Source organism: Cololabis saira, chromosome 18 (genome assembly GCF_033807715.1).
Source record: "Cololabis saira isolate AMF1-May2022 chromosome 18, fColSai1.1, whole genome shotgun sequence".
NCBI lineage: Eukaryota > Metazoa > Chordata > Actinopteri > Beloniformes > Belonidae > Cololabis > Cololabis saira.
In genome coordinates this window covers 41,098,613-41,117,755 of record NC_084604.1, presented here as the reverse complement: position 1 = coordinate 41,117,755, position 19,143 = coordinate 41,098,613, and the positions used below count along the sequence as shown (strand labels likewise).

Sequence of the window (19,143 nt, the reverse complement as noted above, 5' to 3'; positions counted from 1 at the left end):
TTTAACACATTTCTGCAGAAGGGGGGAGCAGAGGAGTGCAGAGCGATGAGGCTCTCATTGAGAACTCCTGAGCTTCCCCAAAGTTCCTCCTCCTGCATGATGGTTTTATTGAGAAACTTGACAGGAACTGACCGTATATGGACAGTGAACAGTGAACAGTAGACAATGGGTGGAAGTGATAACGTGAGATTGAGTCCTGACATTACCGTAAAGTAAATCTGCAATTTTTAGGGAAAATCATTGAAAAGGTGGTCTTCCAGCAAATTCATGCTTTTATGATGCAAAACAACCTTTTTAACGCATTTCAGTCTGGATTTCGGCCACACCACAGCACTGAGACTGTACTCATCAAAGTCTTAAATGATATTCATCTGAATAATGATGCAGGCACATCCTCTGTTCTGGTATTACTGGATCTCAGTGCTGCATTTGACACAGTTGATCATAACATTCTTTTCAGCAGACTGGAAAAGTGGGTGGGACTTACCAGCACTGTGCTTCAATGGTTTAAATCTTACTTACAAGATAGGGCCTTTTTTGTGTCAATAGGAAACCATGAGTCTGAGAGAACCAAGATCACATGTGGGGTTCCTCAAGGGTCTATACTCGGACCACTTCTATTCAACATCTATATGCTACCCCTAGCTCAGATTATGGAACATCACAACATTTCCTACCATACTTATGCCGATGACACACAGCTCTATATTTCAGTGTCACCACATGACTACAGCCCCCTACTCTCATTGAGTAACTGTATTCACCAAATCAATGAGTGGATGTGCCAGAATTTTCTCCAGCTAAATGCAGAAAGACAGACAGAGGTGATAATTTTTGGCCCTAAAAATGAAAGGGAAAAGATCAGCGCTCACCTTGGCTCCATGTCATTGACAGCTACAAATCAAGCCAGAAATCTTGGTGTAATTATTGACTCAGACCTGAACTTCAACAGCCATCTAAAGTTTATCACCAAATCTGCATATTACCACCTAAAAAACATTGCTAGAATTAAGGGTATTCTGTCTAAACAAGACATGGAAAAACGTATTCATGCATTCATTTTCAGTAGGTTGGATTATTGCAATGGCATCTTTACAGGCCTTAACAAGAAATCAATCAGGCAGCTGCAGCTGATCCAGAACGCTGCCGCCAGAGTCTTTACAAACACCAGGAAACTGGACCATATTACACCGGTCATGAAATCACTCCACTGGCTTCCAGTGAGTCAAAGGATAGAGTTTAAAATCTTACTGCTGGTCTACAAAGCACTGAATGGTCTTGGACAAAAATACATGGTTGATCTGTTAGTTCCTATGAAGCTCCCAGACCCCTGAGCTTCGTCTGGATCTGTTAGTTCCTATGAAGCTCCCAGACCCCTGAGCTTCATCTGGATCTGTTAGTTCCTATGAAGCTCCCAGACCCCTGAGCTTCATCTGGATCTGTTAGTTCCTATGAAGCTCCCAGACCCCTGAGGTTCATCTGGATCTGTTAGTTCCTATGAAGCTCCCAGACCCCTGAGGTTCATCTGGATCTGTTAGTTCCTATGAAGCTCCCAGACCCCTGAGCTTCATCTGGATCTGTTAGTTCCTATGAAGCTCCCAGACCCCTGAGGTTCATCTGGATCTGGTTTGTTGTGGTTCCAGAACCAGAACCAAGCAAGGTGAGGCAGCGTTCAGTTATTCTGCTCCTCACCGGTGGAACAAACTTCCTGTAGACCTGAGGTCTGCTCCAACTGTAGATCCTTTAAATCAGGATAAAAACATTACTGTTTACTGAAGTGTACTCTTAAATTAAACCTGCTGTATTCTACTGCCCTTATTTTTTTTAACAGCTTGTGCTTTTTATTATTTTACTTCTTTTCTTATTCTTACCTATTTGTTATTATGTCTTGCCGCTTTTAATGTCAATGTAAAGCACTTTGAATTACCTTGTGTTGAATTGTGCTATATAAATAAATTTGCCTTGCCTTGCCTTGCCTAAAGTGATTGAACCAGGACAGTTCAAACCCTGAGTAAATCAGGAAGTGGCTGTTCGGACATCTTTTTACAAAGCATGTGACAGTCTTCAGGAGGACAAAAACAAGTTTAAAGGTTGATTAACCTCACAATTCCCTCCTGTTGTCCTTTTGAAACTTCAACTAATATCTGTCCATTAGGCTCACATCTGACAGTTAAAGAAGTGATGGTTTGTGAAAGTTAATCAGAAGTTATAATATCATTAATAATAATGACAGAATTAAGATAATAAATGTGTTATCTTGTCAACTAACTAAGAATTTAACATTCTTTGTTCCAGATGTTCAGTTGCCAATGCAGCAGTATGTGAGTATCTTCACTAATATTTAATATTTTATATATATCTACCTTTAAAAAATAAATATGTATGAAGTATCCAGGTTCATCAAATGTTTCATGTTTGTTCATTTCTATCAACATTTGCTGCTGATTATTCTTGGGTTTCATTTATTATGGAGGTAGATTTGTTTCTTAATTATTCAATCAAAAAAAAGATTGCCCTAATCGAAAAAAAATATTCTCAATTCAAAAAATGTCACTTCAATCAAAAAAAATATTTCAATCAAAGAAAAAAAGTTATTGAATGCAAAAATTATTTTAGACTGAAAGAAATGCATTTGAAAACTGTTTTCTTTGATTGGAAATGTTTTCTTTGATAGAAGTGAAGTTTTTTTTGTTTGAAGCAACTTTTTTGATTGAAGTTAGTGTTGTTTTGTATTTGGGCCATATTATTATGGGGTGTTCATTTGTGTCTTTATCATTTAATCAAAAAAGATGTTTCTTCAAAAAGAAAAAAAATATTTTCAATAAAAAAATCACTTCAATAAAAAAAACTTTTTCAATCAAAGAAAGAAAGTATTCAAATGCATTTTTTTGAGTCTCAAATATTTTTTTGTATTCAACACTTTTTTCCTTTGATTGAAATACATTTTTCTGATTGAAGTAATCTTTTTTTTGTTTGAATAATTAAGAAACAAATCTACCTCCATATGTTAATAAACCTAAATACCAGAGAGTCAATAATGATTGTGATCTTATTTGACTAACAAGACGTTAAATAAACATTTATAGTTGCTAACTTTCATAAATGTTATTAATGGATGATTTTCTGGTTTTCATTCAGATATTGAGAAAGAGTTTATAATTGTAGATCAATTTCACAGGAACCATTAAGAAAGGTCTATTATCATGTAAATATGATCTTGATCTCCCTCTGGTGGTGAAAACATGAATTACAAGAACATTGTATGTTTCCACAGGTGAACAGGGATGAAGATGATGATGTGGTGACCTATGAAAATGATGAAGACCTGCCTGCTTCTGTCTGATCCACAGATCAATAAATCATCTGTGTGTGATGGAAACATTAGCGTTAGCCTGGCTACAGAGCAGCAGACGGATGTTTGGTCTCTGAAAGCTCAGCTGTGTTTATGACAATCCTAGTGTTTAGTCTTCATCATTTTGTGATCTTCAAAAATCCTCTGCAGCTTTTCCTCGGCGTCTCTCCTGCATCGAGGAGCCTGATGGATGTTTGACCCGCTAGCATGCTAACGATGTATTAAATCTCCTAAACTGGGATCATCTCTCTTTATTCCTGTTAGTTTCATGCATATATTAATCATGTTTATAAAATAGCATTTTTCCATCTCCGTAATGTTACAAAGATTAAGAACATCCTCTTGATCTCCATCCTTTTTTGGAGAATCAGTTAATGAAGGAATTGTCTGTAAGTACGGTTTTAAGATACGTATATTATATTGAAGATACATTTGTATTAATCTGAGCTTGTGTTTTGTTTCATGCTGTTCATCAGTTGTAGTTCAGTCAACTAAAATAATTTGTAGTGCTCTGTCAGCTATATTGCAGCTTTATATTTTCAGCCTCACGTGCTTTATACCTTTAAGGTACCGTGACATATGTTGATCGATGGGGTTTATCCAATAAGTGTTCATTGTTGTATTCCTTTTTATTTCAGTTTTACCCAATTCATATGCTGTACCCAATAAAGCCATGATTATTCGCTACAGTGTGTGGAAGGAGTTATCTGTCTGCCTAGTTGAGGAAGGGGGTGTTATGGGGGGAGGTTTTGGACCCAAATGCAGCACACGGAGCACACGGTGGTAGTTTGTCTGGTTTGCTTTATTACCCTCAACGGGGACGAAGATCAGGCAGGACTGCAAGACAAGGATCAGGCAGCAATCGGTGTCAAGTTCGGAAGACAAGGTCAGGCAACGGAGAGCAGGAGACAAGGCAGGGTCCAGAAACAGGCAGGGTCTGGGAACAGGCAGGGTCCAGGAACAGGCAGGGTGTCACCAAGGCAGAACAAAAAACAGGAATTCAAAAAACTAGAGGAGTACATGGAGGGAGCAAACAGTACACCAACAGCTTTGTCTATTCTGTAATAATTGGACCTAAACAGTGAAGCTGAAATTCATAATCTGAACAGTTCAAGTTCCAGTTCTTTATCTGCAGATCTGAACAAGTTCAAGTTCTTTATCTGCAAAGACGTCACGTTCAGTTCAACATTCTCACAGAAATGAACGTGTTCAATGAACACGTTCATGCACAATACAGGAAGTTGCATCATCAGATGGGCCTACAGACCTGCAGAAGAGAAAAAGTATTTATATCACTGACCAGAGACAGATCGACACCACGACTGGATTTGATGGGAAATAAAATATTGTTGTGCTTACAACAAAAATACGTTTTTGTGTATCTGTTTGTGGAATTCAACTGTGGAACATGTAACTGAAAAATGTTTTTTGATGTTGGTTTTCTTTGTGTGGTGGAATGTAACCTGGATTTGTTTTCTTGTCTTTTTTTCGTGTTTTTTATACATGTCCGAAATAAACGAAAACGAACGAAAGAACGACAGATTCTGTTTCAGATGTTTGGGTGTTCAGATAATCCGTCCGTCCACCTAAACTTTGAACTTGAACTCTTGCTGGTTGTGTGTTCAGAGGATTTACAGAAGTGTGAGGAAGTGGGTGTTGGTGTGAAGATGTTTTTAGCCAACAAGTGAAAAAGAAAAGGGAACTAACTGTTGATATAGAGAGGACAAGCAGAGAAAAGTATAATTTCCTCCGGCAGAAACAAAATGACTCCACGGCTGCAGCTTTTCATCTCTTTACTGCTTCACTTTGAAGGTAAAGATCAACTTTATTTCACATGTTTCGGGGCTTTATGTGATTTAAACCAGGGGTGGGTAATCTTGGTCCTCCATTAAGTCTCTAATGGACAGAGGGGGTGTCGTTGGCGCAATTTATTTAATTCAATTCAATTCAATTTTATTTATATAGCGTCTAATACAACAGATGTTGTCTCTTGACGCTTTCCAGAGATCCAGAACATGAACATAAACATAAACATAAACCCCCGAGCAATTATTATATAAACAATGGCAGGTAAAAACTCCCATATTTAGATCTTCCAAAAGCCTTTGACACTGTTAATCATAATATCCTTCAGTCTAAATTTGGCCAATTTAATTTTTCTCAGTGTACCTCCAACTGGTTCAAATCATATCTCACTAACCAATCTTAGTGTGTTCAAATACAAAATATAAAATCTACTTTCAAAGATCTTGTCACAGGTGTTCCCCAAGGTTCAATCCTGGGTCAAATCCTTTCCAGTCTGTACATAAACGATCTACCATCAGTGTGATGAGGATGTGAGGTCATTATGTATGTTGATGATACCGTGTTGTTTGTAAAGGGTAAAGACAACTCTGAGGCTGCTCAGTTTACAAAGGTCATGGTAAACGTTACAAACTGGTTGAATAACTGTTATTTACAACTTAACTTCTCTAAAACTGTTGCTATGTTTTTTGCTAAAACAAACAAATCACGTGTGTGTGTGTGTGTGTGTGTGTGTGGGAGGGGAGGAGTTATGTGTACTGTTGCTTTTAAATATTGTACCTATGACATGTATTTGTTTTTACTGTCATTTGTTGCTTTTATTACTACGCCTTGTGTTCCTTCTGGCAGGGGTCGGACTGCCAATGGAAATTAGCCTTTTGGCTACAATTGGGTGCATTTACATTTAAAAAATGTTCATTAATGTACATTATCCCTCTATAACAAATAAATGTAAATCAAATCAATCGATCCTGGGTCGTGTCCTGCAGGTTTTACATGTTTCCCTGCTTCAGCAAAACCCTGACAGACACGTCTGAGTCGTTACCAGAGCCGTGCTGACCTGGACAGATGTGCTGAAGCATCTAAAACATGCAGGACACGGCAGGTGTCTGTCCTCAGCCTCCGTCCTCCACCGACACTCCTGTCATCTGTGAGATGTTTTATACAATTGTTTTATACAATCATCTGGCCTGCTCTCAGTAATTTACGGACAATAACACGTGCAATAACAATAATAAGATGTGCAGTATCTGTCTGTTTACCTCACACACATTCTATCTGCTTTTTTTGCACTGTTTTTTGTCTTCTTTGTCTTTCGCACTACTTTATTTACAATGTACTGTATATACTGTCTATATTTCGTTATTATATATATTTTTTACTTTTGTGTGTGTTAAGTGTACTGCTGCTGAACAAAGTGAGTTTCCCCATTGAGGGAGAAATAAAGGATTTCAGCTTAAAATATCTTTTTCACATTGAAGTGTAAGAAAGAAAAGAAGTCAGAAGAAATAACTTTATATTTTCATCTTTTTATAAAAGGATATTTGACTGATTTCAGTATTTTACCAAGACCAAAAGTTCTTCTTTTATTCTTCTGTTTCTGAGAAAACGGTTCAAAGTCGATGCAGAAGAGGAAGGTTTGCTTCCTCTTTTCATGTTTCCATGAAACCAAATATAACATTGAATTAAAAGAAGCCGGTTCATGTTAATTTTTTATGAACTTTAACCACAAAACAAGTTTGTTTTAAGGATAAACACTTGCAACTTCCCACTAGGATAATAGATGTATTGAATCTAAGCACTTTAAAGTTGTTATCAAAACTCTCTTAAAGCAGCACAACGTAACTTTCAGCTTTTGTTGAGTTTGGCGGCTCCTTTGGACAAAAGCGGTAGTGCTTTACCAGCAGTGTGGAAAGGTTCCTACCATCCACCTCGAAGTTACATAGTGCCCGTGAAGGCGATACAGACCCCTCAGACCATGACAGAGGTGTCATTAAACCTGTTGGAAGTTGATGTACCATCACAGTGACTCTGGAAATATTATATTAAGGTGGAAAAGTTACATAGTGCTGCTTTAATACCGACCAGTTTTCTTGGTCACAAATATGCTTAAATACGTTTACTATGACTAAAAACCCAAACCTACAACTTATACAGTACAAAGTTCTTCATAGAATACATTATACTGGACAAAGGATGTTCCAGATGGGCTTTGTCACCTCTAATATCTGTTCACAGTGCACAGAGAACACCCCAGATAATTATATGCATGCTTTATGGTTCTGTACACCGGTACAGAGGTTCTGGAAGGAGATTTGTGAGGATTTATCCACATGGATCAACTACAGAATCCCAGTGTGCCCCACGATATGTATATTAGGTCACCTGGGAGACATTCAAATGGAACCTAATTGGACACTCCAGGTTCTCACTGCCTTATGATGATGACTTGGATTTATATAGCGCCCTTCTAGACACCCAGAGCGCTTTACAGAAATCATTATTCATTCATACACATCCTCACTGGTGGTGGTAAGCTACATTGTAGCCACAGCTGCCCTGGGGCAGACTGACGGAAGCGTGGCTGCCATATCGCGCCTAACGGCCCCTCCGACCACCACCAACATTCATACACATTCAAACACATTCACAAGGGGCAAGGTGGGTAAGGTGTCTTGCCCAAGGACACTATGACAGCAAACTGGGACAGAGCGGGATTCGAACCGCCGACCTTCCGATCATTTGACGACCCGCTCTACCACCTGAGCTACTGTCGCTTATGTATCGCAAAGAAAACCATTCTAGTAAATTGGAAACAAAAATCCAGTTTATGTATCAACCATTTTAGGAATCTTTTATCAGATCATATTAGTAGTGAGATAATGTCTGCCTCCACTGAACAACATTCGGCTGAATTGCACTCTCTCTGCTCCCCGATTATTGGCTTCATTACCTAGTGGGGGCGGTGATCTTGTAGCCCTTGGGGTTGGGGGTCGGCTTGGGGGGTCTGGGGCGCGGGCCTCTGGTGGCCCCTGGGGGGCGGTGGGTGGGGCCGTGGGGCCCTGTCCCTGGCCTGTGGGGGCCTTGGGGGCCTATGGGGAGTGTCTGGGGGGGGCTAGGGCGGGGGGTGGTGGCTTGGGCATCTCCGGGTCTCCCGGGGGGGGCTGGGCCGTGGGCGTGGGGGGGCATTGCTGCCTTGGTCCTCCGTCGCTGGGCGGGGGTTGCGTGCCCCTGCGTCTGTGGGGACTCCGTGACCCTTGGAGTGGCCACGGGGTGGCCACGGGGGGGGGGGGGGGGGGGGGTGGCACCATTCCCAGGTGTCTATGTCTTATGTTGTCAGTATGAATGGGGGTATGTTGGACCGTTTCCCTCTCCGTCTGGGGGCTCCGGCGGTGCCGGGGGCGCCCGTGGAGGTACGGTGGGGCCCTGGCCCGGCTCGGAGGGCCGGCCCCCGTCCACTGGATGGCCGGTGGGGGGACGCGGGTGTCTTATCAGGGCCGGCTTTGCTGGTCCTGCCTCCTGGCTTCGGCCTCCGCTCCCCCTCCTTCCCCCCCTACACGATTCATACGCACATAGGCGAAGGGGCGGGGGGTCCAGGTCGTGGGGGGCATTGTCCCGCGTGGCCCGACACTCCCCGCCTCACGGTTTTAACAGCAAAGTAGACACTGCACATTCAACATTTAATAAATAAATTTGACAAGGACTCCCGCCCTCTTCTCCCCTCTGTGGGGTTGCTGGTGGCCTGGGTTCCGGTTTCTTCCGTGTCGGCCTCTGGTCTCGCGGGTGGCGGTGTTGCTCCCCCCCCTCCCCCACTATAGATACACTTCAGGTGGAGCTTTGTTTGGTTTATTACACACACACACACACACACACACACACACACACACACACACACACACACACACACACACACACACACACACACACACACACACACACACATATAGCCACTCAGTCACATACATATACACACACATACACAGCCACACACACACACATAGCCCCAAAGACATGTACACACACACGTACGCACACACATATACACACACACACACACAGACACACGCACACGCACACACACACACACGCATGATCATATACATACACACACACACACACAGACACACACATAGACATACACACTGGCTTGTTCACCTGCATGCTGGCTCTGTAGTTTTTGGGGTTAGGTAGCGGTAGCTTAGCTCAGACTGCGATCAGAACTCAAGATTTAGGTCGATTGCTGTTATTGTTTTGGTTGGCTCCGTGCCGGTTTCGTGCTTTGTTTGTGGTTTTTTGTTGCAGATTTCCAGTGCTTGACGTGTGTTTCCGTGTGTTCCTGCTTCCTGGATTGACAGTGGATGTCGTCACCCCCCCCCAAAAAAAAAAAAATCACTGGGCTTGTATGTGTATATTAATGTATGTGTATGCATATGTGTGCGTATATATATGTATATATATTAAATATAGTAATAATGCACATATATATACCTTTGGTTTCTACCATCATGGTATCAATCATTAATATGTGTGCAGACAAGGTAAAAAAAAAAAAAAAAAAAGAATAAACACTTGCACATAAGACGGTGGACCTCGTCCCGGGTCCTGCAGAGCTGCTGTCCTGCAGGTTTGACATGTTTCCCTGATTCAGCAAAAACCCTGAGGGCGTCCAAATAGTGCAACAGACCGGCTTGTGTCTCCCCTGATACACGGACATATACTGATGAAAAATGAAAATGATTCTATCAAGTGTGTTGTGATATGGCTGGTGTTTGGACCCAGATGTAGGAGAGAGCAGGAGGCAGGAGTTCCCAAAAAGCAGGATTTATTTTAAAAGTAACAAAAGGCGCTGCTTAGCAGGACACAAAAAACTAGAGAACTACACAGGGATGGGCCGAACTCAGGGCTGGGCAGACGGGTCAGAGGGTTGTTCTTGGGACCAAGCGCGGGGGAGTTCTCGGGACTGGGGCCTCGGCTTCGGGGCAGACAGAACCCTGAACTAGTACTGAACTGTTACTGAGCTGGTACTGAACTATTATGGAACTGGATCTGCACTGATTTTAAACTGGTATTGAACTGCCATGTCTGCACCGTGTGTCTGCATGTGTGTCTGTGTGTGTGTGTGTATGTGTGTGTCTGTGTGTGTGTGTGTGTGTGTGTGTGTGTGTGTGTGTGTGTGTGTGTGTGTGTGTGTGTGTGTGTGTCTGTGTGTTTGTGTTTGTGTGTGTGTGTGTGTGTGTGTGTGTGTGTGTGTTTGTGTGTGTGTGTGTGTGTGTGTCTGTGTGTGTGTCTGTGTGTGTGTGTCTTTGTGTGTGTGTGTGTGTGTGTGTGTGTGTGTGTCTGTGTGTCTGTGTGTGTGTCTGTGTGTGTGTGTGTGTGTGTGTGTGTGTGTGTGTGTGTGTGTGTCTGTGTGTTTGTGTTTGTGTGTGTGTGTGTGTGTGTGTGTGTGTGTGTGTTTGTGTGTGTGTCTGTGTGTCTGTGTGTGTGTGTGTCTGTGTGTGTGTGTCTCTGTGTGTGTGTGTGTGTGTGTGTGTGTGTGTGTGTCTGTGTGTCTGTGTGTGTGTGTGTGTGTGTGTGTGTGTGTGTGTGTGTGTGTGTGTGTGTGTGTGTGTGTGTGTGTGTGTGTGTGTGTGTGTGTGTGTGTGTGTGTCTGTGTGTCTGTGTGTGTGTCTGTGTGTGTGTGTGCGGGGAGGGGGGCAGGGCATTAATGCATTCTATGTTTGTATTTTTTTATGTAAAGCACTTTGTGCTGCCTTCATGGACATATACTGATGAAAAAATTAAAAGGATTCTATCAAGTGGAGGTTATTGAATGATGCTTCTGTGCTGACAAACATAAATATGTAGGTTAAATATGTTTCTAGGGTCAGGTTGATGTGTGAAGTGTCAAACATTTCTCAGAGTGTTTTTCTCTGCAGCAGGAATCAGTGGTGGATGGATCTTTCTCTATCACAGACCTGGAAATGACGCTGTTTTACCGTCTAAGGCTTATTCTTCAAATTACCAATGTTCTAATGCTGAATGGATTCATTACAAATATCAATATAAAAAAGACATCGTTCTTAATGGAACTATTGTGCAGACGTCACCTGGAGCTGACAGGATGAGTTTGAGAAGTGACTGCTCTCTTATCATCAACAACATCACTGCTGAAGATGCTGGAGAATACTTGTGTTGGAATATAAATGATCATCTTTCCTCAAGGACACTTGTGTATCTGAGTGTTTTAACAGGTGAGTGTTTTGACTTAATAACATCCAGACTGTCAGTTTGAATCCTCCTCATCAACTCTGAGTGAAACGCTGTTAAAAGCTTGTGTGGATTTGTCAGCGACATGAACGTCTGGTGTGTTTGGGATCGTCCTCAACATGATGGATCCTCTCAGAGGGACTGGACCACAAACACCTGACATTTATTTACACGTTGAAATATTTGATGTTTCCATCAGACAATCACTCAGTAAAACTGGATCAGTAAAATGAGGAGTTTCTCTTATTCAAGTGGCTGAAATAACAGTTATTTATCTCTTTCCAGTCTCTCCATCTCCACCAGATGTGGATCCAGGAAGGGATGGAGATGTGACATTACGCTGTTCTCTGGTGAGATTCTATGGTTTCTCGTCCTGTGAGCGGTACAGCATCGTCTGGGTGGATGAGACAGGAAGTGTGCTGCTTGGTGAACGTGATGGGTTTTTGTCTGGAGGACAGAACAACTGTGTTTCTGATCTGATGGTGAAACATCAGAGACGCTCCAAGAGAAGATTCACCTGCCAGGTTGTTGAAGGAGACAGAGTGGTGATAGATGCTGAATACACGCTGGACTTTACAGGTAAGACCCTGAAATCATGGAGACCAGGAAACTAGGTGAACTTGAATAGTTAATGAAAATGAAGTAAGGGCTTGTTAAAGTCCAATGTTGCTTTTCTGAGTTGACAAACCTAAATATCTACGTAAAATATCTTATTTGTTGTGAGGTTGGGTTTAAAACGTTGTGTTTTTCTCTGCAGCAGGAACCGGCGTGAGAACAATCATTCTCTACCACAGGGTTGGAGATGACGTAGCTTTGCAGAATAACGTTGACTTATCGTCTTCCACCTGCTCCAATGTTGAGTGGATTTACAGCAGAGACACAAGTTCAGCGTCTCATGAGGAGTTTGGTTCTGGAGCTGGCAGGATGGACAGGAAGTGCTCCCTGATCATCACCAACATCACCGCTGGAGACGCTGGTCTCTACGAGAGCCGGCTGAGGGACAAGTACAACACCGTTGTGTATCTCAGTGTTTTAACAAGTGAGTATTTGGACTGTGTGGGAAACAGTGCAACCAAAAACACCCAACCCTTGCTGGGTTTGTCGCCCCAGGAAGGGTTTCCCTCTTTGGATCCTGCCGTTGAACGGGACGGAGAAAAAAACAGTCATCATTACTTTCAGTAGAACATTTTTTCCTTCTGTCTTCACTTCGACTTCGTAATCAATCATAGCTTTTGGTGTTTCTATCAGACAATAGGGCTTGGTCGTCTTGTCGTCATCACCTGGCGGAGCCGCCATGTTGAAAGCTAACTTAGCTGCTCTTCGGAATACTGTGCACAGACGTGTTCCCTCTTCGTTGTGTCTTCCTTATAATCGTTACTTTCCGTTATTCTGTAACCATGGTAACCCATTGCTGTGTTGTGGGGTGTTCTGTAACCATGGTAACCGTTGCTGTGTTGTAGCTGCAACAGCTCCACACATAACAGACGTGGGGAAAAGATTGCTAACGGTTTAACTTTTCTCCGCTTTCCTGCTCGGAGGCAGAACCACGAAGGCAGAGTATCTGAGATAACGAAGTATCTGAGATAACGAAGTATCTGAAATAACGAAGTATCTGAGATAACGAAGTATCTGAGATAACGAAGTATCTGAGACAACGCTTGGATCGCGGCTGTAAGATGAGCAAACAGAACCTTCCACAGTAACCCACAAACATAACACTCACACAGACCGGTCCGATCAAAACACGGGTTTTATTCCCCACTTCTCCAGCTAAACGCAGTTGCTGACCATCTCTCTGCGGTGCCATTAACCCCAATCTTCAGATAAAACTAGTTTGTTGAGGAAAAAATATTAACTCTATTTGTAGCTGCAGAGTAAAAAATAATCCCACGAGGAAAACAAAAATATTGCTCACGCCTCGGAGCCTCTTCCACATAATATAGCGGTCAAAAAAAAGAAATGAAAAAAGTAAGAGTAATACAAAACATGTACTGTATGATGTACTATTATACTAATTTATTGAAACACATGGCGAGTCAAACATTTACCAAATCAGCTGCCAAACACTCCTAAACAAGGTAGTAAGACGTGGGTTGTGCAGAACTGCAGCAGTAAATCCCTGTCAGAGCTCCACTCTTTAGTAGGGATTTCATATGGATCCAAACCGTTAATAATCATTATTTTCCCCATATTCCGCTCCCTGGCTTCCTTGTTTAAGGTATCTGGTAAATTCCAGTTGCTTTCTGGCATTTAAATTTTTTTTTGCGTTCCGTCTGTTCACTTGGTGCTACCACACTGCTACTACACTGCTCTGTGTTTACACTCACGAGGCTGCCAACATGGCCGCCACATCCCAGAATGCAACTTGGTGACCAAGCCCTATGGCCAAGGTTACATGATGTATTTTAAGAAGAAGAAGAATAGTTCCTCACATGTTAGAAAGATGTTTTTTGAGTGAAACTACAGTGTTTTGTCTCCTTCCAGTCTCTCCATCTCCACCAGATGTGGATCCAGGAAGGGATGGAAACGTGACATTACGCTGTTCTCTGGTGAGAGACCGTTACTTCGGTCCCTGTGAGCAGAACAGCATTGTCTGGGTGAATGAGACAGGAAGTGTGCTGCTTGGTGAAGGTGATGTGTTTGAGTCTGGAGGACAGATGAACTGTGTTTCTGATCTGATGGTGAAACATCAGAGACGCTCCAAGAGAAGATTCACCTGCCAGGTTGTTGAAGGAGACAGAGTGGAGATAGATGCTGAATACACGCTGGACTTTACAGGTAAGACCCTGAAATCATGGAGATAATAAAAACTGGATGTCATCTTTCAGAATTTACACTTTTAATCACTTAAAGTGTTAATATTGACTTTCTGACCATTTTGTTGAATCCTTTGATTCCAGATTATACCGAATTGATTATTGGATGGGTGGTCAGGGGGCTGATGGTGGTTCTGGTCAGCATCGTTATGTTTACCATTTACAGGATCAAAGTTAAAAGGAACAATCCCAGAAATCCAACAGGTGTGTTTGACCTGCCTGTCAGGTTGTTATTTAGTTTCTGAAGTTAGATTGAGTTGAACTCTGAAACAAAATCAACAAACAGCATTTTATCAAACAGGAATACAGCCGTTAATGTCAGGAAGGTTGTAGTGAGGACCCAGATGCAGGAGAGCAGGATACAAAACCCAAAACATGAACAAGAATCCCAAAAATTACAAAAAACCTGACTGTGGAAACATGGCGGTAGAAACAGTCCGGACCAGCAGGGAGCAGAAGGGAGGAGCAGAGGAGTGCAGAGTGACGAGGCTCTCATTGAGAACTCCTGAGCTTCCCCAAAGTTCCTCGTCCTGCATTATGGTTTTATTGAGAAACTTGACAGGAACTGACCAAATATGGACAGTGAACAGTGAACAGTAGACAATGGGGAAGTGGAAGTGATGACGTGTGATTGAGTCCTGACATTACAGTAGAGTGATTGAACCAGGACAGTAGTGAGGACCCAGATGCAGGAGAGCAGGATACAAAACACAAAACATGAACAAGAATCCAAAAAAATTACAAAAGACCTGACTGTGGAAACATGGAGGTAGAAACAGTCCGGACCAGCAGGGAGCAGAGGAAAGACAAGACCAGATATACACAAGGGTCAACGAGACACAGATGCAGATGATCAGGGCAGATGGAAACAGGAAGGTCAAGACAGAACTCAAACACAAAGACATGGGCTTCAAAATAAAACAGGAAAATGTCAAGTCCTGTGTTAGGTCTAAATCAACATTACATAAGTTTGTAACGAGGAAATACACAAATACTGCTTGGAATGATTTTAACGCACTTCTGCAGAAGGGAGGAGCAGAGGAGTGCAGAGTGACAAGCTCTCATTGAGAACTCCTGAACTTCCCCAAAGTACCCTCCTCCTGCATGATGGTTTTATTTAGAAACTTGACAGGAAATGACCAAATATGGACAGTGAACAGTGAACAGTAGACAATGGGTGGAAGTGATAACGTGTGATTGAATACTGACATTACAGTAGAGTGATTAAACCAGGACAGTTCTAAACCTGAGTAAATCAGGAAGTGGCAGTTCTGACATCTGTTGACAAAGCATGTGACAGTCTTCAGGAGGACAAAAACAAGTTTAAATGTTAATTAACCTCACAATTCCCTCCTGTTGTCCTTTTGAAACTTCAACTAATATCAGTCCATTAGGCTCACACCTGACAGTTAAAGATGTGATTGTTTGTGAAAGTTAATCAGAAGTTATATTATTAATAATAATAATGACAGAATTAAGATAATAAATGTGTAATCTTGTCAACTAACTCTAAGAATTTAACATTCTTTGTTCCAGATGTTCAGTTGCCAATGCAGCAGTATGTGAGTATCTTCACTAATATTTAATATTTTATATATATCTACCTTTAAAAAATAAATATGTATGAAATATCCAGGTTCATCAAATGTTTCATGTTTGTTCATTTCTATCAACATTTGCTGCTGATTATTCTTGGGTTTCTGTTAATATGGAGGTAGATTTGTTTCTTAATTATTCAATCAAAAAAAAGATTGCTTCAATCAAAAAAAAATATTTCAATCAAAGAAAAAAAGTTTTTGAATGCAAAAAATATTTTAGACTCAAAGAAATGCATTTGAAAACTGTTTTTCTTTGATTGGAAATGTTTTATTTGATAGAAGTGAAGTTTTTTTTGTTTGAAGCAACTTTTTTGATTGAAGTTATTGTTGTTTTGTATTTGGGCCATATTATTATGGGATGGACATTTGTGTCTTTATCATTTAACCAAAAAAGATGTTTCTTCAAAAAGAAAAAAATGTTTTCAATGAAAAAAATCACTTCAATAAAAAAAAACTTTTTCAATCAAAGAAAGAAAGTATTCAAATGCATTTTTTTGAGTCTCAAATATTTTTTTGTATTCAACACTTTTTTCCTTTGATTGAAATACATTTTTTTGATTGAAGTAATCTTTTTTTTGATTGAATAATTAAGAAACAAATCTACCTCCATATGTTAATAAACCTAAATACCAGAGGGTCAATCATGATTGTGATCTTATTTGACTAACAAGATGTTAAATAAACATTTATAGCTGCTAACTTTCATAAATGTTATTAATGGATGATTTTCTGGTTTCCATTCAGATATTGAGAAAGAGTTTATAATTGTAGATCAATTTCACAGGAACCATTAAGAACGGTCTATTATCATGTAAATATGATCTTGATCTCCCTCTGGTGGTGAAAACATGAATTACAAGAACATTGTATGTTTCCACAGGTGAACAGGAATGATGATGATGTGGTGAACTATGAAAACGATGCGTTAGCCTGGCTACAGAGCAGCAGACGGATGTTTGGTCTCTTAAAGCTCAGCTCTGTTTATGACAATCCTAGTGTTTAGTCTTCATCATTTTGTGATCTTCAAAAATCCTCTGCAGCTTTTCCTCGGCGTCACTCCTGCATCGAGGAGCCTGATGGATGTTTGACCCGCTAGCATGCTAACAATGTATTAAATCTCCTAACTGGGATCATCTCTCTTTATTCCTGTTAGTTTCATGCATATATTAATCATGTTTGTAAAATAGCATTTTTCCATCTCCGTAATGTCACAAAAATATTATGACATTATTATATTGAAGTTATTTTTGTTTTAATCTGAGTTTGTATTTTGTTTCATGCTGTTTATCAGTTGTAGTTCAGTCAACTTAAATAATTTATAGTGCTCTGTCAGCTATATTGCAGCTTTATATTTGTAGCCTCACGTGCTTTATACCTTTAAGGTACAGTGAAATATGTTGATTGATGGGGTTTATCCAATAAGTGTTCATTGTTGTATTCTTTTTATTTCAGTTTTACCCAATTCATATGCTGTACCCAATAAAGCCATAATTATTTGCTACAGTGTGTGGAAGGAGTTATCTGTCTGCCTAGTTGAGGAAGGGGGTGTTACGGGGTGAGGTTTTGGACCCAAATGCAGCACACGGAGCACACGGTGGTAGTTTGTCTGGTTTGCTTTATTACCCTCAACGGGGACGAAGAGCAGGCAGGAATGCAAGACAAGGATCAGGCAGCAATCGGTGTCAAGTTCGGAAGATAAGGTCAGGCAACGGAGAGCAGGAGACCAGGCAGGGTCCGGGAACAGGCAGGGTCCGGGAACAGGCAGGGTCCGGGAACAGGCAGGGTGTCACCAAGGCAGAACAAAAAACAGGAATTCAAAAAACTAGAGGAGTACATGGAGGGAGCAAACAGTACACCAACAGCTTTGTCTATTCCGTAATAAGTAGACCTAAACAGTGAAGCTGAAATTCATAATCTGAACATTTCAAGTTCCAGTTCGTTATCTGCAGATCTGAACAAGTTCAAGTTCTTTATCTGCAAATATGTCACGTTCAGTTCAACGTTCTCACAGAATTGAACGTGTTAAATGAACACGTTCATGCACAATACAGGAAGTTGCATCATCAGATGGGCCTACAGACCTGCAGAAGAGAAAAATTATTTATATCACTGACCAGAGACAGATCGACACCACGACTGGATTTGATGGGAAATAAAATATTGTTGTGCGTACAACAAAAATAGGTTTTTGTGTATCCGTTTGTGGAATTCAACTGTGGAACATGTAACTGAAAAATGTTTTTTGATGTTGGTTTTCTTTGTGTGGTGGAATGTAACCTGGATTTGTTTTCTTGTCTTTTTTTTTGTTTTTTATACATGTCTGTAATAAACGAAAACGAACGAATGAACGACAGATTCTGTTTCAGATGTTTAGGTGTTCAGATAATCCGTCCGTCCACCTAAACTTTGAACTTGAACTCTTGCTGGTTGTGTGATCAGAGGATTTACAGAAGTGTGAGGAAGTGGGTGTTGGTGTGAATATGTTTTTAGCCAACAAGTGAAAAAGAAAAGGGAACTAACTGTTCATATAGAGAGGAGCAGCAGAGAAAAGCATAATTTCCTCCGGCAGAGACAAAATGACTCCACGGCTGCAGCTTTTCATCACTTTACTGCTTCACTTTGAAGGTAAAGATCAACTTTATTTCACATGTTTCGGGGCTTTATGTGATTTAAACCAGGGGTGGGTAATCCTGGTCCTCCATTAAGTCTCTAATGGACAGAGGGGGTGTCGTTGGCGCAATTTATTTAGATCTTCGAAAAGCCTTTGACACTGTTAATCATAATACCCTTCAGTCTAAATTTGGCCAATTTAATTTTTCTCAGTGTACTTCCAACTGGTTCAAGTCATATCTCAATAACCAATCTCAGTGTGTTCAAATACAAAATATAAAATCTACTTTCAAAGATCTTGTCACCGGTGTTCCCCAAGGTTCAATCTTGGGTCCAATCCTTTTCAGTCTGTATGTAAACGATCTACCATCAGTGTGCCAAGGATGTGAGGTCATTATGTATGTTGATGATACCGTGATGTTTGTAAAGGGTAAAGACAACTCTGAGGCTGCTCAGTTTACAAAGGTCATGGTAAACGTTACAAACTGGTTCAGTAACTGTTATTTACAACTTAACTTCTCTAAAACTGTTGCTATGTTTTTTGCTAAAACAAACAAATCGTGTATGTGTGGGAGGGGAGGAGTTATGTGTACTGCTGCTTTAAAATATTTTACCTATGACATGTATTTGTTTTTACTGTCATTTGTTGCTTTTATTACTACGCCTTGTGTTCCTTCTGGCAGGGGTCGGACTGCCAATGGAAATTAACCTTTTGGCT

The 19,143-nt window shown here is 40.9% G+C and overlaps 1 protein-coding gene across 1 annotated transcript in view; it reads left to right on the top strand.

The window, feature by feature from the left end:
- Positions 1-5,114: 5,114 nt before the first annotated feature.
- The window catches only part of LOC133464844 (uncharacterized), a 25,267-nt gene continuing 11,238 nt past the window's right edge, over positions 5,115-19,143 (top strand). Inside the window, exons 1-4 of the mRNA XM_061747031.1 lie at positions 5,115-5,164; positions 11,071-11,385; positions 11,687-11,980; positions 12,159-12,440. Of these exons, the coding sequence (XP_061603015.1) occupies positions 5,116-5,164; positions 11,071-11,385; positions 11,687-11,980; positions 12,159-12,440 (940 nt within the window). The 5' untranslated portion in view covers position 5,115. The remainder of the gene's footprint in view (positions 5,165-11,070; positions 11,386-11,686; positions 11,981-12,158; positions 12,441-19,143) is intronic.